Raw genomic sequence first — 27,338 nt, 5'->3', positions numbered from 1 at the left:
CATAATGGGGAAAACAGATAGATTAGATTGGAAACAGATTCTGTAGGCCTGCCTGCTTGCCTATAGACACTCAGGGGATAAGGTATCCTATCCTAATTTATTTGCTCTGATTGATTTTCAGTGATGTCCCCATGTGATGACAGGCCATTTCTTTTTGAAGACATCTGGACAGTTTCCCAGACACGGATTAGGCTAAACCTAGTCCTGGACTGAAAATCTCTATTGAAATTGCATTTTTAGTCCAGGACTATCTGTGTCCAGGAAACTGGACCTTATTGTATTTCAGAAGCGTTCGATTCCTCTCCTCTCCTAATCTCATCTTCTTTATCTGCAGATCTGTGAGAGGACCGGTATTTTCGAATAAAAGGTGAATGCCACCGGGAATCTTCTTTCACCTTTACCCAATCCCCTCCCCCTACAGCATTGCCGAAGAAGGAAAGGAGACATCGGGGAAGGAACTAGCTGTGGGCCACAGCCTTATTCAGTCAGTGACAGCTCTGCTGAGGACAATGGATTTTTCCCAGTCGACTCCATTTCCTTTCCCAATGCGTGAATGTTTTTGGCAACAATTGAGCCTTATTCAGATTTGAGCCTTATTCAGAGAGGTACAATGCTGCAGAATATATACAAAAATGTATGGTGCTGATGTCATACCTTTTCTAATTGCAGAGAATCATGTCTGTTCAGCGCAATACGTTTTACAATGTGGTGCCATCCTGAATGATCCAGGTCCCACTCTGCAGTTTGGAGTGTGACGTGTTCTTAACCTGGTCCCAGTCTGTCTCTGCTCTCTAGCCAACTCCTTATGGAATTGTCATGCCAAAACAATGACAATGGAGTTTGTAAAAGCACAAACAGATCTGGCTAATGTGTTATACATAAGACTCTCAACTCTTTTCATTGTTATTATTGATTAACGTACTGCATTGTTGAGGGAGCTAGCACATAACCATTTGGCGGAGTCAATCACCACCTTCCGGAGACACCTGAAACCCCACCTCTTTAAGGAATACCTAGGATAGGATAAAGTAATCCTTCTAACCCCCCCCTTAAAAGATTTAGATGCACTATTGTAAAGTGGTTGTTCCACTGGATATCATAAGGTGAATGCACCATTTTGTAAGTCGCTCTGGATAAGAGCGTCTGCTAAATGACTTAAATGTAAATGTAATACATTTTCAAAAATGTAAAAACAAACAGCTTTTGCTTTGTCATTATGGGTTATTATGTGCAGATTGATGAGGGGATTATTAATATTTTTTCATCCATTTTAGAATAAGGCTGTAACGTAATAAAATGTGGAAAAATTAAGGGTTCTGAATAATTTCCGAATGCACTGTATGTGGTGTATTACCCAGAAACAAGTATATGATTATGAAATTAAGGGGTATCTAGGCAAATAATGTTTCCATACTATTACCACTATTCTGTATGCTGTAAGTGGAATTATCCTTTTTTATGTAAATAAACCAAGTGTGTGATGAAAGAGTTAACATTTTTAAGACAGACACTTCACATATTCAAAAGAAATACTTTTATTATATTCTTTAAAGCACATGTAAAGTATCCCAACATACAAGAATATACATTGAGCTGAGTAACTTGTTTACTCTTTGACTGACAATATACCTATTGTACATTTTGTCTTACGGGGAATAGAGAGGAAAACAAGTTTCTGTTTTTTTTGTAAGGTTTTCTTTAAAAAAAATAGATCACTTATTTTACAAGACAAAAATGTGATGACATAACAAGAGGAAAAGAAAAATTTCAGACCAACAGAAATAACACTCACAACAAAAGCAACATTAAATCCCAAGAATAACATGTTCTAAAAATATGTATATTTTTTAGATCGTGTCTTGTAAAATTCAGATTGTGTTGTAATATTGAGAATAAAGGGGAAAGGTCTCTGACACTGTGTGAGTAACATTCACAAACAAAGATTACGTACGCAGTGATCAAGGTTATGGGTCTTGTATTAGCTGCAAGGTGAGAGGAAAACACTGCCAGTAGAAGACACTGCTAGTAGAGAGACTGACAGAACATAGCTGGCTACCTGAGTGGCTACGAGTCACTTTTAGCCCTTTGTGGAGTGAGTTCATAGAACCTTATTCTCAGTATTCTGTTGTGGAACTTTACAGTTCAATAAGAACAAGTAGAATCAGGATATGTTGTCTGTCCATGCTCCTCAAAAGGTTAAGTGATGCCCTGTCTGACTCATAAACCTAATACAAATAGATGTCTAACTCAGGGGGGTAGCTGGTAGCTCGGTCCATCCTTAGACTTGTGCTCGCCCAGTGGGATAGTGGATAGGAAAGATCTTTGACATTTGGTGAGGAGTAGATGACACAGAAACAGCAATGTACAAAAATAATACAGTTGATCCAACCAGCAAAGAGAGTTTACACACAGACAATTTAACTGTAACCCAAAGACAAGGCATTAGTGAATGGGAGACTATTCCTATTGGCTGGATGTTGCTGGTTAGGGACTCTCACAGAGGAGCTGTTCTCAAGTCTCTTTGTTATTCAGAGTTCATAAAGTGTCCTCTTCTCTTCTTATGTTCTGTCTTCTGCTGTTTCTTTCACCCAGTGCGGTCTCATGACGCAAGAGTCCGTTTCATTAACAATGTTGGGCCATTCTACTAGAGACCCTCCTTTGCCTTCATGTGACTGGGCTGCCTACCTTGGCAGTGTTCACTATGCAAAGAGTGTTCAGCCTCCCAAATGGTCAAATTACATACATTGCGTAACCCCATTGGGTTGCTATGGGGGTGGGTGTTGCCATGGAAACCTGACTCTCTCTCTCTCTCTCTCTCTAGGGAAGTAGGTGAGCGACTGAGGTTTCTCAATGCATTCTACAAAGGGCAGCACCAAACACTGTCAGAACAAGTGCCTATGTCTGTGAGTGTGACCATTCTGTGAGTGTGTGACCATTCTGTGAGTGTGTGACCGTTCTGTGAGTGTGTGACCGTTCTGTGAGTGTGTGACCGTTCTGTGAGTGTGTGACCGTTCTGTGAGTGTGTAACCATTCTGTGAATTTGCTATAAACCTGTAGGCAGACGATCAATAAAGAATAATTGACCAATAAGGCCATGACCAAGTAGTGTGGCATGTCATACCTGTTATATCCTCATTTGTAACAGAGAAATAACTGAATGATAATCTTGGTCTCTTAGGGCTGGTGAATACATACATGTCCAACATACATGCAGTCTACATATGGGTACCACTGAGAACTGTGTCTTTGGGACTATAAATTAAAGAACCCTGGGTCTGTTGAGTAGAACCATAGCATTACAATGATTCTAATTCAAACAGTCAAACTGTCCCAGAGTGTTAATACGTACATTCGGTGTGTGGTTCTGGCTGGCGCATTGGTGGTTGTCAGTGTGGTACATTCATGGCGGGGTTGGGGAGCATCGATGTTCTAATGTTAAATGATCTATGTTCACACTGTAGAATATGCATATTGCCCATTAATTTGTCCAAAGTGCTACGGTACAAAAGGACCCTGAAGGTGAAGTCTGTAGTGTAAGGTGCATGGCCTGCTAGGATAGAGGAGGAATAACGGCACAGCATGCTGGGAAACTGAGTATTTTAAGTCCTGGATTGTCTAGTTAACTGCTGGTTATTTCTGAGTTCAATATTTATATCCCTCGCTCAATCTCCCCTTTCGCTTCCATATCTCCACACTTTTCTTAACCTGCCTCTAACACATTCACTCCATATTTCTCTCTAGGAGCTCTTTGTAGAGTCGGGTAGAGAGATCTCACTCCCGAACACTTCCCGATAGAGTGGTGGGAAGCTGTATGCGGTCTCGGGGTGAACCAGACGGAAGAACTCCAGCTTGTTGACGTGGAGATTACAGATGGACTTCATCATCAGCAGCTTGGACACCATCTACAGGAGAAGAGGACACCGGGATAAGTCAGGAAAATACGCTCAATATCTATGGACATGGTGGGATGGAAGAAATTCAGACAACGCATGAAATGTGTATGGACTTAAGCTAAGTTGCATGGGATAGATCCGGCTTACAACACTAGACTGTTTAACTGTTTGTCTTAGTTGATTTAAAGAATGTCTACAGCAGCGTTTCCCAGCTCCAGTACCCACAACAGTACACATTTTAGTTGTAGCCCTGGACAAACACCTAATTCAACTTGTAGAGGGCTCGATGATTAGTTGATAAGTTGAATCAGGTGTGCTTGTCCAGGGCTACACATGTTTGTTATACTGTTGGGGTTACTGGAGGACTGGAGTTGGGGAACCACTGGTTTACTCTACAGCACAAGGCCTTAAGGCCCCATAAAATATGCTTATGCAGCTGTTTGGAATATTCTGTAGAGGACCGTATCATAAAGTTCTTGGAGAGGAGACGTACGCTACACCAGTGATTCCCATATGGTGGATCTCAGCCAATGACAACTGGGTCATGGATAGAGGCTGTGGGCTGTGTTTTGTCATCGTGCCGTGTGCTGAGTCTTCCCGCTCATGGCTAGAAGGGATCTAGCTTTTATCAAACTAACATCAAAAGTAGAATTTTGGGGAATTTTGGCTAACCCTAACCCTTTTCCTAACCTTAACCCAATTCTCTTAACCTGCTAAATTTGTTCTCCAAACCTGCTACAAAAAGTCAAATCTGACGTTAATTTGACAAAATCTGGATCCCTTCTACCTGGTCTAGTTTCTCGTCGGCGGCCCCGCTCATGTGCAGACTGTGTTGCAGAGCCAGGAAGAGCTTCTCCTGCAGCTTTCGGACCTTCTGGCTGTCGGTCAGCCATGGTCGCTCTGGGGACAGAAGGACAGCAGCGCTGAACAGAGCCATTTCCTCATCGGTTAGCTGCAGGCGGCAGAGACCTTTAGCCAAGTCAAACACGGCACTGACCAGGTCATCGCAACCTGCAGAGAACAATCACAATATTAGATATGCACACATCATGTTCCACTGAATTGTATTTGGAGTAGTTAACAGTATCAGCTCTATACATTCTAAATACTGTATCAGACAAGGGATAGGCTAACCTATCTGAGACGCTTACCGAGGGCTTTGAAGAGCTGGGCGGAGGCAAACTTGCCATCAAAGAACATGGTGTTGGTGTTAGCGTTAAACGCCCTGCACATCCTGATCAACAGCACCTCCAGACAGCCTGCAAAGGCAACCATCGAGAGCCACAGGAATGAAGGAAGAGGAGTGAGTGGAAGGGGGGATACCGAGAGCACAGAAGATGTTCCAACATGCAGAAGAAAAAAAACACCCAACGGAAAGTAAAACATTCCAGATTGGAGGATAGCAGATGTAAGTTATTTGAACAATTTGAAAGTCAGCAGGGCAATAAGGATTATCAAGAACTTATCAAAAGGGGGTTTCAAACATTAACTGAGTTATCGTCAAATCAATGTGTGTGTGTGCAGATGTAATCGTTGTTGAATGGTATAAATATGTTTCAGAGACGGTTTAGTTAAATGGTCGGAGCAGTGATGTGTGGTTTGTAAAAAACAAAAAGAGCACAAAAGGAAGAAGGTTGGAGAAAAGAAGGACAAGATAAAGGACTTCTTCCATTTCTTCACTCATTACAGGAATGTGCTTTAGTGTTATAGGGTTTGATCCATGTTTGTTTGTATGTGTGTGTGAAAGAAAGAAAGAAAGAGCGTTCACATAACAATCAGTGTGTGCATGTCCTAAAGTGGTTTGAGCGGTACTTGTAATCTGGATGTGTGCATGTATAAAGGTACGGACCTGCTTTGAGCAGAATGATCTGGTCGTTCTGACACAGGTCCATGAAGCCAGTGATGCGTTTGGCAAACTCCACCACATACTGGATGGCATTGGTGATGTGGTGGGCACACTGCTGCCACATAAACTCTTCAGACTGGGAGAAATAGTGAAATCATAATTTAATACAATAATAATGCAATACATTAGTGAGTAGCAGTGTGTGTGTGTGTGTGTGTGTGTGTGTGTGTGTGTGTGTGTGTGTGTGTGTGTGTGTGTGTGTGTTATTCACCTTGCACTGGAAATTGCGGGTCTCCTCAGGTGAGTACTGAATCCCACTGTATGTCAGCCTCTTCAGGTCGTCAGAACTGTACTGACTCGTCTCCAAGTGGGACTTGACCACACTCTGGGTGATACGCTCTGAAACAGAAACGGCACACTGTGGGTGATACGCTTATTTGTTACATTGTTACCCCAGGTAATCTTAGGTTTTATTACATACAGTCGGGAGGAACTATTGGATATAAGAGCAACGTCAACTTACCAACATTATGACCAGGAATACGACTTTCCCAAAGCGGATCCTCTGTTTGGCCCACCACCCAGGACAATGGATCGGATCCCAGCCGGCGACCCAAAACAACGACGACGTAGAAGAAGGGGCAGACGGAGCGGTCTTCTGGTCAGGCTCCGTAGACGGGCACATCGCGCACTGCCCCCCGAGCATACTACTCGCCAATGTCCAGTCTCTTGACAACAAGGTAGACGAAATCCGAGCAAGGGTAGAATTCCAGAGAGACATCCGAGACTGTAACGTTCTTTGTTTCACGGAAACATGGCTCACTCAAGACACGCTGAGTCGGTACAGCCACCTGGTTTCTTCACGCATCGCGCCGACAGAAACAAGCATCTCTCTGGTAAGAAGAAGGGCGGAGGTGTATGCCTTATGATTAACGAGACGTGGTGTGATCATAACAACATACAGGAACTCAAGTCCTTTTGTTCACCTGACTTAGAATTCCTCACAATCAAATGCCGACCGCATTATCTACCAAGAGAATTCTCTTCGATCATAATCACAGTCGTGTATATTCCACCCCAAGCAGACACATCGACGGCCCTGAAAGAACTTCATTGGACTCTATGTAAACTGGAAACCACATATCCTGAGGCTGCATTTATTGTAGCCGGGGATTTTAACAAGATTCATCTGAAAACAAGGCTCCCCAAATTCTATCAGCATATCGATTGTGCTACCAGGGCAGGTAAAACCCTGGATCATTGTTATTCTAACTTCCGTGACGCATATAAGGCCCTCCCCCGCCCTCCCTTCGGAAAAGCTGACCACGACTTCATTTTGTTGCTCCCAGCCTATAGACAGAAACGAAAACAGGAAGCTCCCGCCCTCAGATCTGTTCAACACTGGTCCAACCAATCGGATTCCACGCTTCAAGATTGCTTCGATCACGTGGACTGGGATATGTTCAGCATTGTGGTGAACAACAACATTGACGAATACGCTGATTCGGTGCGCGAGTTTATTAACAAGTGCATCGGTGATGTTGTACCCACAGCGTCTATTAAAACATTCCCCAACCAGAAACCGTGGATTGATGGCAGCATTCGCGCGAAACTGAACGTGCGAACCACTGCTTTTATTCAGGGCAAGGTGACCGGATACATGACAGAATACAAACAGTGTAGCTATTCCCTCCGCAAGGCAATCAAACAAGCTAAGCGTCAGTACAAAGACAAAGTGGAGTCGCAATTCAATGGCTCAGACACGAGAGGTATGTGGCAGAGTCTACAGTCAATCACTGACTACAAAAGAAAAACCAGCCCTGTCGCGGATAACGATGCCTTGCTCCCAGACAGACTAAATAACTTTTTTGCTCGCTTTGAGGACAATACAGTGCCACTGACACGGCCCGCTACCAAAACCTGCGGGCTCTCCTTCACTGTAGCCAACGTGAGTAAAACATTTAAACGTGTTAACCCTCGCAAGGCTGCAGGCCCAGACGGCATCCCCGGCCGCATCCTCAGAGCATGCGCAGACCAGTCTCTCAAAGCACTTCCGTCATCATGAAGTGCTTTGAGAGACTAGTCAAGGACCATATCACCTCCACCCTCCTACCTGACACCCTAGACCCACTCCAATTTGCTTACCGCCCCAATAGGTCCACAGACAACGCAATCGCCATCACACTGCACACTGCCCTAACCCATCTGGACAAGAGCAATACCTATGTAAGAATGCTGTTCATCGATTACAGCTCTGCATTTAACACCATAGTACCCTCCAAACTCGGAGCAGCCCCCTATCTATATTGACGGGACAGTAGTGGAGAGGGTGGAGAGTTTTAAGTTCCTTGGCGTACACATCACGGACAAACTGAAATGGTCCACCCACACAGACAGCGTGGTGAAGAAGACACAACAGCGCCTCTTCAACCTCAGGAGGCTGAAGAAATTCGGCTTGTCACCAAAAACACACAAACTTTTACAGATGCACAATCGAGAGCATCCTGTCGGGCTGTATCCCCACCTGGTACGGCAACTGCTCCGCCCACAACCGTAAGGCTCTCCAGAGGGTAGTGAGGTCTGCACAACGCATCACCAGGTGCAAACTACCTGCCCTCCAGGACACCTACACCACCCGATGTCACAGGAAGGCCAAAAAGATCATCAAGGACAACAACCACCCGAGCCACTGCCTGTTCACCCCACTATCATCCAGAAGGCGAGGTCAGTACAGGTGCATCAAAGTGGGGACTGAGAGCCTGAAAAACAGCTTCTATCTCAAGGCCATCAGACTGTTAAACAGCCAACACTAACATTGAGTGGCTGCTGCCAACACACTGACTCAACAACAGCCACTTTAATCATGGAAACATTGATGTAATCAATTTATCACTAGCCACTTTATATATATAATGTTTACTTACCCTACATTACTCATCTCATATGTATATACTGTATGCTATACCATCTTCTGCATCTTGCCATCTTGATGTAATTAAATGTATCACTAGCCACATTAAACAATGCCACTTTATATAATGTTCTCATACCCTATATTACTCATCTCATATGTATATACTGTACTCTATACCATCTACTGCATTTTGCCTATGCCGTTCGGCCATCATTCATTTATATATTTGTATGTACATATTCATTCCTTTACACTTGTGTGTATAAGGTAATTGTTGTGAAATTGTTAGGTTATATTACTTGTTAGATATTACTGCATGGTCGGAACTAGAAGCACAAGCATTTCGCTACACTTGTATTAACACCTGCTAACCATGTGTATGTGACAAATCAATTTGATTTGAAACAGAATCACACTCTGGGTGATACGCCCTGAAACAGAAACAACACTCTGGGTGATACGCCCTGAAACAGAAATGGCACACTCTGGGTTATACGCCCTGAAACAGAAACGACACTCTGGGTTATACGCCCTGAAACAGAAACACAGGACCATATAAATACAAGACCACTACAGATAAGATGTTTACTTGATACTGGGAAATGTTGATGGTGATGTTTGTTATAGTAATAGATTTTGTACCTATATCCATAAGAGTGCAGTCTTCGGCCAGTGGCTCCAGCTGTGCAGCTTTAGTGTGCGACAACATCTGGTACTCATGTTTGATTCCATTGGCGTCGGTGACATCCAGCAGATTCTGCTGCGGCGAGTTCTGATTGGATGAATTGTTAGAGGATGATGACGATGAAGAGTTTGAGGTGTTCCCGGTGCTTCCGCCGTGGCCTCCCAGCAGCTCCAGGCTGCAGTACTTGTGGGCCTCCTCCGGGGTCAAGGGCAGGTCAAACAGGTCGGGGATGTCATCCAGGTCACTCAGGGTGGAGCTGGAGCCGCCGCTGCTGTAGGAGTGACTGAGCTCCCTGTGCCTGTCCCCCTCGCTGTCTCCCCCTGCCACATCTTCCCTGGTCAGGGACAAACCCTGCTTCAGACACCCCTGGTTCACAACCTCCTGGTTCAGAACCTCCTGGTTCTTCTGGTGCTTCTGAACCTCAGAGTACAGGCTGTCTCGCTGCTTCTTAGACATACGGCCAAACTTCACCGCTGGAGGGAGACAAGAGAAGAATCAGAATGTAAGTATATCTATCTATATACAGTGCATTTGGAAAGTATTCAGACCCCTTGACTTTTTCCACATTTTGTTACGTTACAGCCTTATTGTTTTTTCCCCCTTAGAAATCTACACGCAATACTCCATAATGACAAAGCAAAAACTGGTTTTTAGACATTTTTGCTAAATATCACATTTACATAAGTATTCAGACCCTTTACTCAGTACTTTGTTGAAGCACCTTTGGCAGAGATTACAGACACAAGTCTTCTTGGGTATGACGCTACAAGCTTGTCACACCTGTATTTGGGGAGTTTCTCCCATTCTTCTCTGTAGATCCTCTCAAGCTCTGTCAGGTTGGATGGGGAGCGTCGCTGCACAGCTATTTTCAGGTCTCTCCAGAGATGTTCAATCGGGTTCAAGTCCGGGCTCTAGCTGGGCCACTCAAGGACATTCAGAGACTTGTCCCAAAGCCAATCCTGCGTTGTCTTGGCTCTGTGCTTAGGGTTATTGTCCTGTTTGAAGGTGAACCTTCACCCCAGTCTGAGGTCCTGAGCACTCTGGAGCAGGTTTTCATCAAGGATCTCTCTGTACTTTCCTCCGTTCATCTTTCCCTCGACCAAGACTAGTCTCCCAGTTCCTGCTGATGAAAAACATCCCCACAGCATGTGGCTGCCACCACCATGCTTCAGCGTAGGGGTGGTATCGGCCAGGTGATGAGCGTGCCTGGATTCCTCCAGACGTGACGCTTGGCATTCAGGCCAAAGAGTTCAATCTTTGTTTCATCAGACCAGAGAATCTTGTTTCTCATGGTCTGAGAGCCTTTTAGGTGCCTTTTGACAAATTCCAAGTGGGCTGTCATGTGCCTTTTACTGAGGAGTGGCTTCAGTCCGCCCACTCTACCATAAAGGCCTGATTGGTGGAGTGCTGCAGAGATGGTTGTCCTTCTGGAAGGTTCTCCCATCTCTACAGAGGAACTCTGGAGCTCTGTCAGAGTGACCATCAGGTTCTTGGTCACCTCCCTGACCAAGGCCCTTCTCCCCCGATTGCTCAGTTTGGCCAGCTCTAGGAGGAGTCTTGGTTGTTACAAACTTCTTCCATTTAAGAATGCTGGAGGCCACTATGTTCTTGAAGACCTTGAATGCTGTAGACATTTGTTGGTACCCTTCCCCTGATCTGTGCCTCGACACAATCCTGTCTCGGCGCTCTACGGACAATTCCTTCGACCTCATGGCTTGGTTTTTGCTCTGACATGCACTGTCAACTGTGGGACCTTATATAGACAGGTGTGTACCTTTTCAAATCATGTCTAATCAATTGAATTTACCACAGGTGGACTCCAATCAAGTTGTAGAAACATCTCAAGGATAATCAACGGAAACTGGATGCACCTGAGCTAAATTTCGAGTCTCATAGCAAAGGGTCTGAATAAAAAATTCAAAAAACCTGTTTTCGCTTTGTCATTATGGGGTATTGTGTGTAGATTGAAGAGGACATTTTATTTTTAGTTAATCCATTTTAGAGTAAGGCTGTAACGTAACAAAATGTGGGAAAAGTCAAGGGTAAATTCTTTCCAAATGCACTGTATATACAGTATATCTGTGTGGAAATGAGTGTTTACTACCTGTCATGAGTTTTCCTCTGGGCTCCACGCACGTCTGTGTGTGTGTGTGACTCACCGTCCCGGCTCATACCCAAAGCCAGACACTTCTGCAGTCTGCAGTGTTGGCAGCGGTTGCGGTTGGTTCGGTCAATAAGACAGTTTCTCTGGCGGGAACACGAGTACATGGCATTGTTCTGCTGGCTGCGGCGGAAGAATCCCTACACAAAGAAACACAAAGGATGAGTCAAATGATTACATAATGTATATAATTCCAGTATCATAAACCTAGATGTTACAAAATGGAAGTATTATTTCATTGATCACAACTAAGGATATTTTCAATTGCAGCTTGTCTTTGTTTCATATTGTTAAAGAACACATGAAGAAAGTAAAGAAGAAACCCAACTACTACTAGCTCACCTTGCAACCTTCGCAGGTAATGACCCCATAGTGGATACCTGAGGACTTGTCCCCACAGATCTTGCAGGGTATTACTTCTATTTGAGCTGTAGAGAGAGAGAGAGAGAGGGGGTGGAGATATATTACAAAAGCTGTGAAGCTCAACCCATCAAGTGAGTTATTAAACCTGTATTAAAAACTAATGAGAATCCATCAAAATATTACTGCCCTGCCAGGTCTACAGCTAGTAGATCTCAAAATAAGGACATGAGTTGGGACTAATATGGCCACACACAAACAACTCTCCCTATTGAGTAACACCACGGCTGAGGCCAATCTCTCTTGGGGCACGGCCAAGAGGAGCTCAGATCATGACCAGATTTCATTGCATAATGTGTTGCAACGTTCACACATACATTATATAGACACACTGCAGGGCTAGCACTGGAAGATTCTGATACGACGGCGGGAGGACTATTTTCATTTGTCTCATTTAGAAAACCTTTTGCGTTATCTTTCTCACCTTCTCTATTTTATTTTTTAAGCACTTTGAAATGCATCCATCCCCTGTAAGAAATGTGCTCTATAAATACAGTTTGATTGATTGAATATTGGCATTTGCAACAGGTTTACAGGTTTCCACCTGGCATGTGGCTATGATCAACATCTTGTGAAGTGAGAGGCAGGCTGTCAGTTTGGCTCTGCCTTGCATGCTCTGAGTGTCATAGCAGCAGTCTGAAAGGTATTCAAATGGACAAATATTGACTTGAATCATGCCTTATCTATGTGCCATATTTCATACTAACACAGATTGCCCCAGCACAGAGAAGAATACAAGTAAACATAGTATGCAATAAAAAGAGTGGGGAAATTATTTGATTGAAGTGAATTTGAAACTAAATCTGGCCGTGTGTCTCTCATGCTGTCGGTCTGTCTGTGGACCCAGTGAGGTGAAAGACAGAAATAGACAGAGTCATGTGTCAGAAACCCAGTCCCCTCACACACTATCTTTCCCTCTCACATACAAGGGGCCCATATAAGTGCCTAAAATGGAGGGCAGTCATATGTGAAGAAAAACATGTTTTAGTTTAAACAGAGGAGCCGGTTGGCTATTTAACTTCACAGCAGCCATAGTACTACACAGAGACAGAAACAACCAACTCATTCATGTGATACGCTATCGCTGCTCAATCTGCCAGTCTATTTCATGTTTGTGCCAAAGACAGAGATAACGAATCTGTGTAATTTATGAAGTATGGGATATGTAGTCCCGCATGGGAGCTGTGGTCCTCTGAGAGACAGACATATGGATCTGTAGTCCTCTGAGAGGCAGACATATGGAAACTCATTTACCTCTCAGAGATTTAATGCATTGTTGTTGTGGCATTACATGTTGGCATTACAATTTGTTTGTTTTTCCCACTCTATCTATGAAAAAAAGGGGAAAAGTCTGCTGTTCTCTCCTCTAAGTAATGACAGAAATACACAGAGCAACTGGGCCAGCTGAATGTAGGGCTGGGCGATATATTTCATGAATTAGAATGTATGTTTTTGCGCGATATTCCAAATACCTGTATCGCAAGAATCCAGGTTTTAAAACACAATTATCTACGTTATTGTCATAGACTGTTCTCTCTGCTACCGCACGGCAAGCGGTACAGGAGTGCCAAGTCTAGGTCCAAAAGGCTTCTTAACAGCTTCTACCCCCAAGCCATAAGACTCCTGAACAGCTAATCAAATGGCTACCTGGGCTATTTGCATTGTGTGTCACCCCCCCCCATTTTTACGCTGCTGCTACTCTCTGTTTATTATGCCTAGTCACTTTACCTCTACCCACATGTACATATTACCGCAATTACCTTGACTAAACTATGCCTCCGCACATTGACTCTGTACCGGTACCCCCTGTATATAGCCTCCACATTGACTCTGTACCGGTACCCCCTGTATATAGTCTCCACATTGACTCTGTACCGGTACCCCCTGTATATAGTCTCCACATTGACTCTGTACCGGTACCCCCTGTATATAGCCTTCACATTGACTCTGTACCGGTACCCCCTGTATATAGTCTCCACATTGACTCTGTACCGGTACCCCCTGTATATAGTCTCCACATTGACTCTGTACCGGTACCACCTGTATATAGCCTCCACATTGACTCTGTACCGGTACCCCCATATATAGTCTCCATATTGACTCTGTACCGGTACCCCCTGTATATAGTCTCCACATTGACTCTGTACTGGTACCCCCTGTATATAGTCTCCACATTGACTCTCTCCCGGTACCCCGTGTATATAGCCTCCACATTGACTCTGTACCGGTACCACCTGTATATAGCCTCCACATTGACTCTGTACCGGTACCCCCTGTATATAGCTTCCACATTGACTCTGTACCGGTACCACCTGTATATAGTCTCCCATTGACTCTGAACCGGTACCCCCTGTATATAGTCTCCACATTGACTCTGTACCGGTACCCCCTGTATATAGCTTCCACATTGACTCTGTACCGGTACCCCCATATATAGTCTCCACATTGACTCTGTACCGGTACCCCCTGTATATAGTCTCACAACTGTTAATTCATTGTTGCTCGATAATGAATTAATTTTACATTTTTCTATTTTGTTATTTTTTATTTATTTTTTACTTCAGTTTATTTTAGCAAATACCTCCTTAACACTTATTTTTCTTAAAACTGCATTGTTGGTTAAGGGCTTGTAAGTAAGCATTTCACTGTAAGGTCTACACGTGTTGTATTCTGCGCATGTGACAAATACAATTTGATTTGATTTGAATTGTCATTCTGAGAAATAAGGTAGGGCACTTAATTTCAACATCTGAACAAAGTGGACAGGCTAGCTAGCATGCTACTCAAACAGTTTGAGACAGGCAGAAAGGGTGTGTTCATAACAATTCAACTGTTCTGCCTTGTTAGCTAGAAAATAAATCAAATTTGACTAAACTTTAAATATAAAGATTAGCTGGCTACTCACTAGCACGTGGGCTTGTGTTTGAGAGATTATTCATGCCACCTGTGTTAATTTTCTATAATGCCTGCTACAAGAAGTTAGTCATTATTAGTGAATGTGCATAATGCACGGTTCTGGTTACATTTGTAACAGAAATTGCATTATCATAGACTGACTTTAAAGCCAGATCAACGATTATTGCATAAAAAAGCAGGTTAAACTATGTTGATAAAATAATAACATTATTAGAGGGTCTTATGGTTGTGGAATGTTTATAATTTAGCCTATGTATAATTTCTCAAGTCCTGTATTCATTAGATTATTGCTGACTGTTTGAAATGCAGTGTATTTGACCTGTTATTGTACAACAAAGCTTAAATGGAGAAAACATCAAACAATATATAATAATATAATATATATATAATATATATATATATATACATACATATATATATATATATATATATATATATATATATATGTATATATATATATATATATATATATATATATATATATATATATATATATATATATATATATGTATATATATATATATATCGTGAATCGTCCGTAAACTTGAGGGGGGAAAACAACATGATTTTTAGGCCATATCGCCCTGCCCTCCTGCCTTCTGCCCTCACCCTCTCGTTTCTCTTCAATCCTCCGCTCGGTTATATAACTCTTGTCTGCGAGCATTTCATAAACACTCCGCTCGGTTATATAACTCTCGTCTGCGAGCATTTCATAAACACTCCGCTCGGTTATATAACTCTCGTCTGCGAGCATTTCAGAAACACTCCGCTCGGTTATATAACTCTCGTCTGCGAGCATTTCATAAACACTCCGCTCGGTTATATAACTCTCGTCTGCGAGCATTTCATAAACACTCCGCTCGGTTATATAACTCTCGTCTGCGAGCATTTCATAAACACTCCGCTCGGTTATATAACTCTCGTCTGCGAGCATTTCATAAACACTCCGCTCGGTTATATAACTCTGGTCTGCGAGCATTTCATAAACACTCCGCTCGGTTATATAACTCTCGTCTGCGAGCATTTCATAAACACTCCGCTCGGTTATATAACTCTCGTCTCCGAGCATTTCAGAAACACTCCGCTCGGTTATATAACCCCCGTCTGCGAGCATTTCATAAACACTCCGCTCGGTTATATAACCCTCTTCTGTGAGCATTTCATAAACACTCCGCTCGGTTATATAACTCTCGTCTGCGAGCATTTCATAAACACTCCGCTCGGTTATATAACCCTCGTCTGCGAGCATTTCATAAACACTCCGCTCGGTTATATAACTCTCGTCTGCGAGCATTTCAGAAACACTCCGCTCGGTTATATAACTCTCGTCTGCGAGCATTTCAGAAACACTCCGCTCGGTTATATAACTCTCGTCTGCGAGCATTTCAGAAACACTCTGCTCGGTTATATAACTCTGGTCTGCGAGCATTTCATAAACACTCCGCTCGGTTATATAACTCTCGTCTGCGAGCATTTCATAAACACTCCGCTCGGTTATATAACTCTCGTCTGCGAGCATTTCATAAACACTCCGCTCGGTTATATAACTCTCGTCTGCGAGCATTTCAGAAACACTCCGCTTGGTTATATAACTCTGGTCTACGAGCATTTCATAAACACTCCGCTCGGTTATATAACTCTCGTCTGCGAGCATTTCATAAACACTCCGCTCGGTTATATAACTCTCGTCTGCGAGCATTTCATAAACACTCCGCTCGGTTATATAACTCTCGTCTGCGAGCATTTCAGAAACACTCCGCTCGGTTATATAACTCTCGTCTGCGAGCATTTCATAAACACTCCGCTCGGTTATATAACTCTCGTCTGCGAGCATTTCATAAACACTCCGCTCGGTTATATAACTCTCGTCTGCGAGCATTTCATAAACACTCCGCTCGGTTAAATAACTCTCGTCTGCGAGCATTTCAGAAACACTCCGCTCGGTTATATAACCCTCGTCTGCGAGCATTTCATAAACACTCCGCTCGGTTATATAACTCTCGTCTGCGAGCATTTCATAAACACTCCGCTCGGTTAAATAACTCTCGTCTGCGAGCATTTCATAAACACTCCGCTCGGTTATATAACCCTCGTCTGCGAGCATTTCATAAACACTCCGCTCGGTTATATAACTCTCGTCTGCGAGCATTTCAGAAACACTCCGCTCGGTTATATAACTCTCGTCTGCGAGCATTTCATAAACACTCCGCTCGGTTATATAACTCTCGTCTGCGAGCATTTCATAAACACTCTGCTCGGTTATATAACTCTCGTCTGCGAGCATTTCATAAACACTCCGCTCGGTTATATAACTCTCGTCTGCGAGCATTTCATAAACACTCCGCTCGGTTATATAACTCTCGTCTGCGAGCATTTCATAAACACTCCGCTCGGTTATATAACTCTCGTCTGCGAGCATTTCAGAAACACTCCACTCGGTTATATAACTCTCGTCTGCGAGCATTTCAGAAACACTCCGCTCGGTTATATAACTCTCGTCTGCGAGCATTTCAGAAACACTCCGCTCGGTTATATAACTCTCGTCTGCGAGCATTTCATAAACACTCCGCTCGGTTATATAACTCTCGTCTGCGAGCATTTCATAAACACTCCGCTCGGTTATATAACTCTCGTCTGCGAGCATTTCAGAAACACTTCGCTCGGTTATATAACTCTCGTCTGCGAACATTTCAGAAACACTCCGCTCGGTTATATAACTCTCGTCTGCGAGCATTTCATAAACACTCCGCTCGGTTATATAACTCTCGTCTGCGAGCATTTCAGAAACACTCCGCTCGGTTATATAACTCTCGTCTGCGAGCATTTCATAAACATACTCATTCAGGGAGGTCACTCTAGCTACCGCCCCGCCTCCTCTCTGCCGCTGCAGCTCCCATTGGCTAGGGGGCGGGCAGGGCCTGTCGGGGGTTGGTTGTGTGGGATATCGGTCAGGCGCGTTAGCCTGTCATGTAATTCTGTCCTACTGACACACTTTCTCACCGAGGGGAGGGGAGGCAGGGGGTAGTCAGGCGCTTGCACACTGTGTGAATAGGGCTCTCTACCCCAGGTTTTAAGGTGGAACTCAACTAGAATTTGAGCCTCCGAAATGCACAGCTCAAAGCACAGCTGTCTACTTAATATCCAGCAAATAAATAAATAAATAAATAAATAATGATACAATAAAAATCTTAATTCTAAACAGTTGTTTGAAAGTGATCAAATGAAAATGATTCTTATTACTATAGTTACCACTGATATTCTTCAGCTCGATAAGTGTGAATGAAAGAGTGAAGACTTGATAAACACTACGTAATGGATGGAATGAAAGACATTTTTACATTTTTTTGTTCATTTTAGTCATTTAGCAGACGCTCTTATCCAGAGCGACTTAGAGTAGTGAATGCATACATTTTTTTTTCTCGTACTGGTCCCCCGTGGGAATCAAACCCACAACCCTGGCATTGCAAACACCATGCTCTACCAACTGAGCCACACGGGACAACCGAAGGACACATCCATAAAGCCACTAGGTACTGTAGCTGGCTTGGTGCCAGTAGGACTATGAACTATCAGCTGTATGGCAGTATCATATCTGCTATCTAATCTGACTACTCTCTCTGAAATTGAGCTTCTGCTCCAACTAGTTATGTTCTTGTCCCCAGTTTAAGGCAAGTCAGAAGATCAGAATAACACAGACCTCCATTTGTCATAACAAATATTTGCATATGTATTCAGACTCTTCTGCTTTGCTAAAGCGAGAGATAAAATAAGAGAGACATCTGATGCCTTATCTACAGAACTGCATCTTGTTTTAAAGCATGCCATGTTCTGCAAAATAATTAATAATCAATTTTGCATTATAAAGCACTGAGAAATGCTGTGGTAACCACTACAAGACCAAATCAAATGTATTTGTCACATGCACCGAATATAACAGCTGTAGAACTTACAGTGAAATGCTGAATATAACAGCTGTAGACCTTACTGTGAAATGCTGAATATAACAGCTGTAGACCTTACTGTGAAATGCTGAATATAACAGCTGTAGACCTTACTGTGAAATGCTGAATATAACAGCTGTAGACCTTACTGTGAAATGCTGAATATAACAGCTGTAGACCTTACTGTGAAATGCTGAATATAACAGCTGTAGACCTTACTGTGAAATGCTGAATATAACAGCTGTAGACCTTACTGTGAAATGCTGAATATAACAGCTGTAGACCTTACTGTGAAATGCTGAATATAACAGCTGTAGACCTTACTGTGAAATGCTGAATATAACAGCTGTAGACCTTACTGTGAAATGCTGAATATAACAGCTGTAGACCTTACTGTGAAATGCTGAATATAACAGCTGTAGACCTTACCGTGAAATGCTGAATATAACAGCTGTAGACCTTACTGTGAAATGTTGAATATAACAGCTGTAGACCTTACTGTGAAATGTTGAATATAACAGCTGTAGACCTTACTGTGAAATGCTTACTTACAAGCCCTTAACCAACAATGCAGTTCAAGAAAGAGTTAAGAAAATATTTACCAAATAAACTAAAGTAAAAAATAATAAAAAGTAACACAATAAAATAACAATAACGAGGCTATATACAGGGGTTCCCTGTACCTAGTCAATGTGTGGTGTTACAGGTTAGTCAAGGTAATTTGTACATGTATGTAGGGGTGAAGTGACTATGCATAGATAATAAACAGCGAGTAGCAGCAGAGTAAAAACAAATGGGGGGTGTCAATGTAAATAGTCCGGGTGGCCATTTGATTAATTGTTCAGCAGTCTTATGGCCTTTTGGTCCTAGACTTGTCGCTCCGGTACCGCTTGCTGTGCGGTTGCAGAGAGAACAGTCTATGACTTGGGTGACTGGAGTCTTTGACAATTTGTTGGGCCTTCCTCTGACACCGCCTAGTATATGGGTCCTGGATGGCAGGAAGCTTGGCCCCAGTGATGTAATGGGTCGTACACACTACCCTCCGTAGCGAGTTACGGTCAGATGCCGAGCAGTTGTCATACCAGGCGGTGATGCAACCGGTCAGGATTATCTTGATGGTGCAGCTGTAGAACTTTTATAGGATCTGGGGACCCATGCCAAATCTTTTCAGTCTCCTGAGAGGGATAAAGTGTTGTCGTGCCCTCTTCACGACTGTCTTGGTGTGTTTTTACCATGATAGTTCGTTGGTGATGTGGACACCAAGGAACTTGAAACTCTCGACCCGCTCCACTACAACCCCTTCGATGTTAATGGGGGCCTGTTCGGCCCACCTTTTCCTGTAGTCCACGATCAGCTCCTTTGTCTTGCTCACATTGAGGGAGAGGTTGTTGTCCTGGCACCACACTGCCAGGTCTCTGACGTCCTCCCTATAGGCTTGCTCATCATTGTCGGTAATCAGGCCTACCACTGTTGTGTCGTCAGCAAACTTAATGATGGTGTTGGAGTTGTGTTTGGCCACACAGTCGTGGGTGAACAGGGAGTACAGGAGGGGATTAAGCACACACCCCTGAGGGGCCCCAGTGTTGAGGATCAGCGTGGCAGACGTGTTGTTGCCTACCCTCACCAGCTGGGGCTGACATGTCAGGAAGTCCAGGATCCAGTTGCAGAGGGAGATGTTTAGTCCCAGGGTCCTTAGATTAGTGATGAGCTTTGAGGCACTATGGTGTTGAACGCTGAGCTGGATGACTGGTGAGAGTTGGGTGTTGTCAGGGGCCGACAGACTGGTGACATCATCACTCAACTTTGGCTGCCAGACCAATTCCCTTTCACCAGTGACCGATCCTCCTGACAGACCCAGCCAGCCACATTTCACTTTGTTTTTCATAGTAACGCGCAAGTGCACACACAGAGACATAGAGCGAGGGAGATCATACAATCTATGTCGTCCAAAGGTCTACTCTGAGACTCTTAACACTCACACATTTAACTTAGGCTTATGAGTGCAATACACACAGGCAACTGAGACAGGCTGAGTGCGCTCAATAAACCTTTTAAACTCCAGTAAGAAACTTGAACCACTTTTGTGCTTTTACTTATTTTTTTTTACAGTTCTGGGCAGGGCATGTTACAATAAATGTTATGTAATGCCTGTGAAAAGCTTTGATCCGAGGGAAGTGGAACTCTATTGCAAATGAATCATTCAACATTAGGGTGTGTCTAATGTCTGAAGTGGCTTCCTTCCTTTTCTCCTCTCCATTTCCCTCAACCGACACTGATGGGAAAGAACTGGACTTGTGAAAGCCAACTCCCAGTAGGTATTCATATTGCTTGCATATTTCCTGTGTTTTCAAATCAGTGCAGGAGGCCATAGAAAACAGAGATGGTGTTGCCTTCTCAGTCACCCCTCTGTAGGCTAACCAAACAGTATCACATTACATGAAACATAATGAGCAGTTATTGCTGCATACAAGGCTCCTCTAGTCAAGTCCCTAGGAGGTTGTTGCCTGTTGTGTCACACAAGGTGAAGGACAGTGTAACAGATCATTTCCTAATGGAGGTCAGTTTACCACTCATTCTCCACTCACAAAACAAATGATTATTTGCACTTTGGCTGTGCAATAACTATTTAAATCAACTCTGATCTGTCATGGAATGCAAATATTACCACGTAGTACTAAAATCCATTAGAGGTGCACAGGTGTGAAGCTGTGTGAAGCTGTGCTGGTGATAGATTGTTAATAACATGTGAAAGACTGAAAAAGTCAATGTAATCACAAAAAGAGGAATAGCAACACTCAATAAAAATATGAATAATAAAAAAAGGTGCAAAATAAATTCTTTGCCAAAATGATTCCATAGACAAACAAAAGATTTGAAAAAACTATACAAACAAAAAACAAAAGGAATTCTCTTTAGGTCTCAGCAAACGAGAGACTTCTTAAAATTGTATTTTCAGTCCAGTGAGCCAAAGAACTGGGGTTGTTTACATTTCGATATCCTGCCAGCCAGTGGAACTACCCTCTATAGGCCCCAAAAATCTCCCTCCCTCCCTCCCTCCCTCCCTCCCTCCCTCCCTCCCTCCCTCCCTCCCTCCCTCCCTCCCTCCCTCCCTCCCTCCCTCCCTCCCTCCCTCCCTCCCTCCCTCCCTCTCTCTACAAACAGATTAGGAACAGAGTACCTTCACTATGCCAAAAGCCCTCAATCCAAACAAACACTAAATACTATAATTCATAAAAGTAAATATACATTTTATATGCTACAATAGCAATATATGTCTCTCAGTTACTATGTTGTTACATTGTTGTGACAGCCGCAGACTGTAATTGTAACAAGTCTTGGTATGCCTTTTGATTGCAGTAACATTGTGAGAAGACAATCAGCAATAGCTGAACATTGCCGCAATTCAGAACATTTTAATCACAATCTTTCTGTTTGTTCATTTTTTTCAATCATGTCTACTATTTTGGCTGAGTCTCTCTCTCTCTCTCTCTCTCTCTCTCTCTCTCCCTCCCTCTCTTGTTGCAATTTTAGAGGCAGCATCGTGAGAAGACAATCAGCAACAAAAGTAGCAATAGCTGAACATTGCCGCAAATCAGAACCTTTTAATCACAATCTTTCTGTTTGTGAATTTTTTTCAATCATGTCAACTATTTTGGCTGTCTCTCTCTCTCTCTCTCCCTCCCTCCCTCTCGCTCTCCGTCCCTCCTTCTTTCCCTCCCTCTCTCCCTCCCCTCCCCCCACACCCGAGCTGCCCAGTGACACGATCCTACCGGAGAAGCTCGAGCCAAGAAACACTGAACCATGCGTAAGAGCACCAGCTGTTCCGGAAGACTATGTGATCACACACTCCATAGCCGCTGTGAGTAAGACCTTTAAACAGGTTAACATTCACAAGGCCGCAGAGCCAGACAGATTACCAGGATGCATACTCAGAGCATGCACTGACCAGCCGACAAGTGTCTTCACTGACATTTTCAACCTCTCCCTAACCCAGTCTGTAATACCAACATGTTTCAAGCAAACCACCATAGTCCCTGTGCCCAAGTACGCCAATGTAACCTGTCTAAATGACTATCACCCTGTAGCACTCACATATGTAGCCAAGAAATGCTTTTAAAGGCTAGTCATGGCTCACATCAACACCATCATCCCAGACACCCTGGACCTACTTGAATTAGTATACCGCCCCAATAGATCCACAGATGACGCAATCTCGATTGCATCCACACTGCCCCTTCCCACGTGGGCAAAAGGAACACCTACGTGAGAATGCTGTCCATTGACTGCATCTCAGTGTTCAACACCATGGTGCACTCCAAGCTCATCACTCAGCTACGGGCCCTGGGACTGAACACCTCCCTCTGCAACTGGATCCTTGACTTCCCAGGTGGTGAGGGTAGGCAGCAACACATCCGTCACGCTGACCCTTAACACAGAGGGGCCCCTCAGGGGTGTGCGTTTAGTCCCCTCCTGTACTCGCTGTTCACCCACGACTCCAACACTATCATACATTTTGCCAACGACATGACGGTGGTAGGCCTGATCTGATTTGGGCGGCAAGTAGCCTAGTGGTTAGAGCATTGGGCCAGTAACCGAAAGGTTGCTAGATTGAATCCCCGAGCTGACAAGGTAAAAATCATTCGTTCTTTCCCTGAACAAGGCAGTTAACCCATTGTTCCTAGGCCGTCATTGTAAATAAGTTATTTGTTCTTAACTGACTTGCCTAGTTAAATCAAGTTTAATACAAAAAATCACTGATGACAATGAGACAGCCAATAGGGAGGAGGGCAATATGGTCTATGGGTGATTCACGATATATACAGTATCAGTCAAAAGTTCGGACACACCTACTCATTCCAGGGTTTTTCATCATTTTTACTATTTTCTACATTGTGCAATAATAGTGAAGACATCAAAACTATGAAATAACACATACGGAATCATGTAGTAACCAAAAAAGTGTTAAACAAATCAAAATATACGTTATATTTCAGATTCTTCAAAGTAGCCACCCTTTGCCTTGATGACAGCTTTGCAAGTGGTACCGATGCACCAAGTCTAGAACCAACAGGACCGTGAACAGCTTCTGCCCCAAGCCATAAGACTGCTAGTTAGTTAAATAGCTAACCAAATAGCTACCCGGACTATCTGCATTTACCCTTTTTAGAATAAAGTTTTTAACTCATCACGTACGCTGCTGCTGCCGTTTACTATCTGTCACTTTATTCCTAGTTATATAAATGGTACCCCTTGTATATAGCCAAGTTATCGTTACTCATTGTGTATCTATTATTACGTATTTCACTTTTCTATTATTTCTTTCTCTTTGCATTTTTGGGAAGGGCCCCTATGTAAGCATTTCACTGTTAGTCCACACCTGTTGTTTACAAAGCATGTGACGAATAAAATTACATCGAACTTACTCTACCAGTTGTATGTGCGGCTTGTCCTTCACCTGCTCAAAATTTGAGACAAAATATCGACAGAAAAGTATTGTTAACCTGACTTTTTAGAGTGCTGGTAGGTATTTGGTTGGTTAGGCACTCTGGTAAAGTTAGTTTTTTATTGGGTATTCAGTTTTCTCTTGTTAAAAGCTTTTGAATCAAGCATTCCATGGTAATGAAAATGGTATAATCTGAATCAGGGGGAGGATGGAGAAAAAAAATTGTTGGTGTAAAAAAAACAATTCTATTCAGATTTCAATCTTCAAAAAAAGTTAACAATATATTTTTTTTATCTATCCTTCCCTGATTCAGAATATTCCATTTTCATCGTCATGGTATGCTTGGTTCAATTGCTATTGATGAAAGAAAACCAAATATCCCTCCAAAAAGTCAAGTGAACAATACTTTCCTGTGGATATGTCTCAAATTTCGAGCAGCAGAAAGACAGCCCCCGGTATAGTTTATTTACCATTATTTCAACAGATAAATCATATTGAGACTAAAGTCTCTTTGTGCAGGGTTCATTTGTAAATCTGCTTCCTGTTTACTAGAGAGGTAAACTTTGTTTCTGTAAAAGATAAAAAGCCCAATTTAAATCTTAGCTTCTTAACAAGCTCATTCATACGTTTTTTAAATGTTAAATCATCGTCAATCCAAATACCAAGGGATTTGTATGCAGGGCCGGTTCGATTAAATAACTATCCAATGAGTGAAATTGTAATCAATTTGAGACAATTTTATGAGAATTTGAAAACATCATGTATTTAGTTTTGCCCGTATTAAGCATGAGATGTAAATTCAAATGTCATTTTATTCAACATTCAGGCTTGTAAGGAACATTTAAACGTTTTTGCACAAACATGTTTCAGGCTGTATACCAATAAATTGTGTATAACAGCCTAATTAATCAGACTTTACAACCCTTTACAACATTGTACACACATTTAACCTAAACATTATTTTATTATGAATAATATATATAAATTATTAGCAATTTCACTAGTTACAGAAAACTCTCCAGCCTACAGCCAAGGAATTCCTATAATATTCCGAGGCAGTGGCGCACCTGGCAAGAGTAGCCAGATAATCCAGGCAGGCTAAAGCAGAATGAGAGATTAAGGTGATAGCCTACGCACTTGAAAAGGAAAGCAGTTGCACTTTTAGCTAAAGTAATTTACATTTCAATAGCTTTCGACATCGGCAAAATGAACATGGGATATATGTGACATTGAAAAGTCTACAAAGTATAGTCATTTGAATATGAATGATAATAATTCATTTACCTCTCATGTTGAATATTTATCGTTTCTGGATCAAAGAATTTGACTTCATGTGGGTTGTAACTGAATACAAATATCTGTAAAACTGTTGAAAGACCAGCATTTGCTGGCACGTAAAAAAACGTATTTAGCCCAATGAACTAGAAAATATTTTTTCAGAAAATGAGGCAAAAATCAGCGAGGAGAGTCTTGCGCCAGTTAATTAAATGCAAAGAAATTCGACAGTTCAAGTTGCATGTTTTCCTGTTTGTCTCGATGCACTATTTCGGTAACTTCTTGACAGAATACTCCCACGGTGGTTTAGCTTGGCTTGCAAGGTTCCAAGGTTCTTGCAAGGTTCTCAGTCTACCCTGCTAACCTACTTCTCGAAGCGTGGACGAACTCACTCCCGAGGTCCCCTCGTAGTTCTCGTGGCCGCGCACACGCGGGATCGAGTTTTAAGGAGGATTGGAGATGGGAACTTTTCAGAATGGAGCGAACATAACGATTAATCTATGATCCACTGGAAACAACAACAACAATTAACACTTTAACTCTCATTTAGTAATGTGGGTGTTAAAAACAGTTTTTTTTTTTGCCCTCGTTTTTCATAAATCAGAATTTGTTTTAAAATGGGCAGCGTTTTGATAAGACAAACATTATGTTGTGATGATTCCTTCTGATTCGGGGCCATTCACAGAGTGTGAGTGGGGGTTGTGCTATGTGATGCAAGGTTCTGGCAGCTTAGTTATGAAACAGGGAGAAGGCAGATAAATCAAAGTATGTTAGAGGAGCAACACTGGAGTGTGTGGAGCCTGCAGCCACACAACCCTCAGCCCTATCTATACCTGTGTCTTTCTCTCATCCTTTTCCCTCTCTCTATATGTGACTCTCCTCCACTCTCTCTGTTTTCCCTACACCTACAGTTAGTTATTTTCAACCTCCCCTCTATTTCCTTCCTCCAGCTTCATCCCTTTATTTCCTTCCTCTATGTATCCCTTCTGTGTTTAAAAAAAGGATTGTTTCATGTTTATTTAATATCTCTGATTTTCTCTTCTATGCAACTCTTGTCCTTATCTCCTCTTTCTGTCTTCTATCTACTTTAGATGTTTCATTTCAGTTACTGATATTACATCATGTATATTGTTCCAACTTTTATAGCATAATCATACATCTCTCTTTTATTTCGCTCATCTGTATCCTTCATTCGTTTCTCTCTATCCTCCAGCTCTCATTCTCTCTCTCTCCCTTCTCTCCTGACCCTCTTCCATAGCCCCTCTGTTCTCTGTCTCCCTTGACAACCATGGTGACACACTGATCTGAAGACTTACATAACCACAGAACAACTCAGTTAGAGGGGAGAGGGAGGGAGGGAGGGAGGGAGGGAGGGAGGGAGGGAGGGAGGGAGGGAGGGAGGGAGGGAGGGAGGGAGGGAGGGAGGGAGGGAGGGAGGGAGGGAGATGTCTCCAACATGGCTGGGAGGCATGCAAGCAGACATGTTTTTCTAGTCTGTTGAAAAGGAGAGAAAGAGTGAAATACACAGGGAGAAATATGCAAAGAGAGAGAGAGAGAGAGAGAGAGTGAACCAGAAGGAGAGAAAGAGAGAGAGAAAGTGAACCAGAAGGACAGAAAGAGAGAGAGAGAGAGAGAGAGAGAGAGAGAGAGAGAGGGGGGAGTGTTATTTGAAGGTTATCATCAGCTGCAAAATAACCCAAACAGAACAGACACTGACGTATTTGGCAGACAGACAGACAGAGCGACAGACAGACTGATAAACAGACAGACAGACAGATAAACAGACGGACAGAGCAACAGACAAACAAACAGACAGACATAGGGACAGAGCGACAGACAAAGCG

The 27,338-nt window shown here is 42.9% G+C and overlaps 1 protein-coding gene across 1 annotated transcript; it reads right to left on the bottom strand.

The window, feature by feature from the left end:
* Positions 1–1,517: 1,517 nt before the first annotated feature.
* On the bottom strand, positions 1,518–25,910 carry LOC106569518 (nuclear receptor ROR-beta). The gene is made up of 9 exons (XM_014140953.2): positions 25,504–25,910; positions 11,842–11,927; positions 11,498–11,639; positions 9,296–9,811; positions 6,011–6,138; positions 5,743–5,875; positions 5,045–5,152; positions 4,681–4,904; positions 1,518–3,902 (listed from the first exon to the last, which is right to left on the bottom strand). Exons 1-9 carry the CDS (start codon positions 25,508–25,510, stop codon positions 3,738–3,740), a joined length of 1,509 nt encoding a protein of 502 aa, XP_013996428.1. The 5' UTR covers positions 25,511–25,910; the 3' UTR covers positions 1,518–3,737.
* Between the last annotated feature and the right edge of the window lie 1,428 nt (positions 25,911–27,338).

The sequence above is a fragment of the Salmo salar genome, chromosome ssa14, assembly GCF_905237065.1.
Source record: "Salmo salar chromosome ssa14, Ssal_v3.1, whole genome shotgun sequence".
Lineage (NCBI taxonomy): Eukaryota > Metazoa > Chordata > Actinopteri > Salmoniformes > Salmonidae > Salmo > Salmo salar.
Note: the sequence above shows the minus strand (reverse complement) of the source record. Positions and strands in the feature narration are given on the sequence as shown.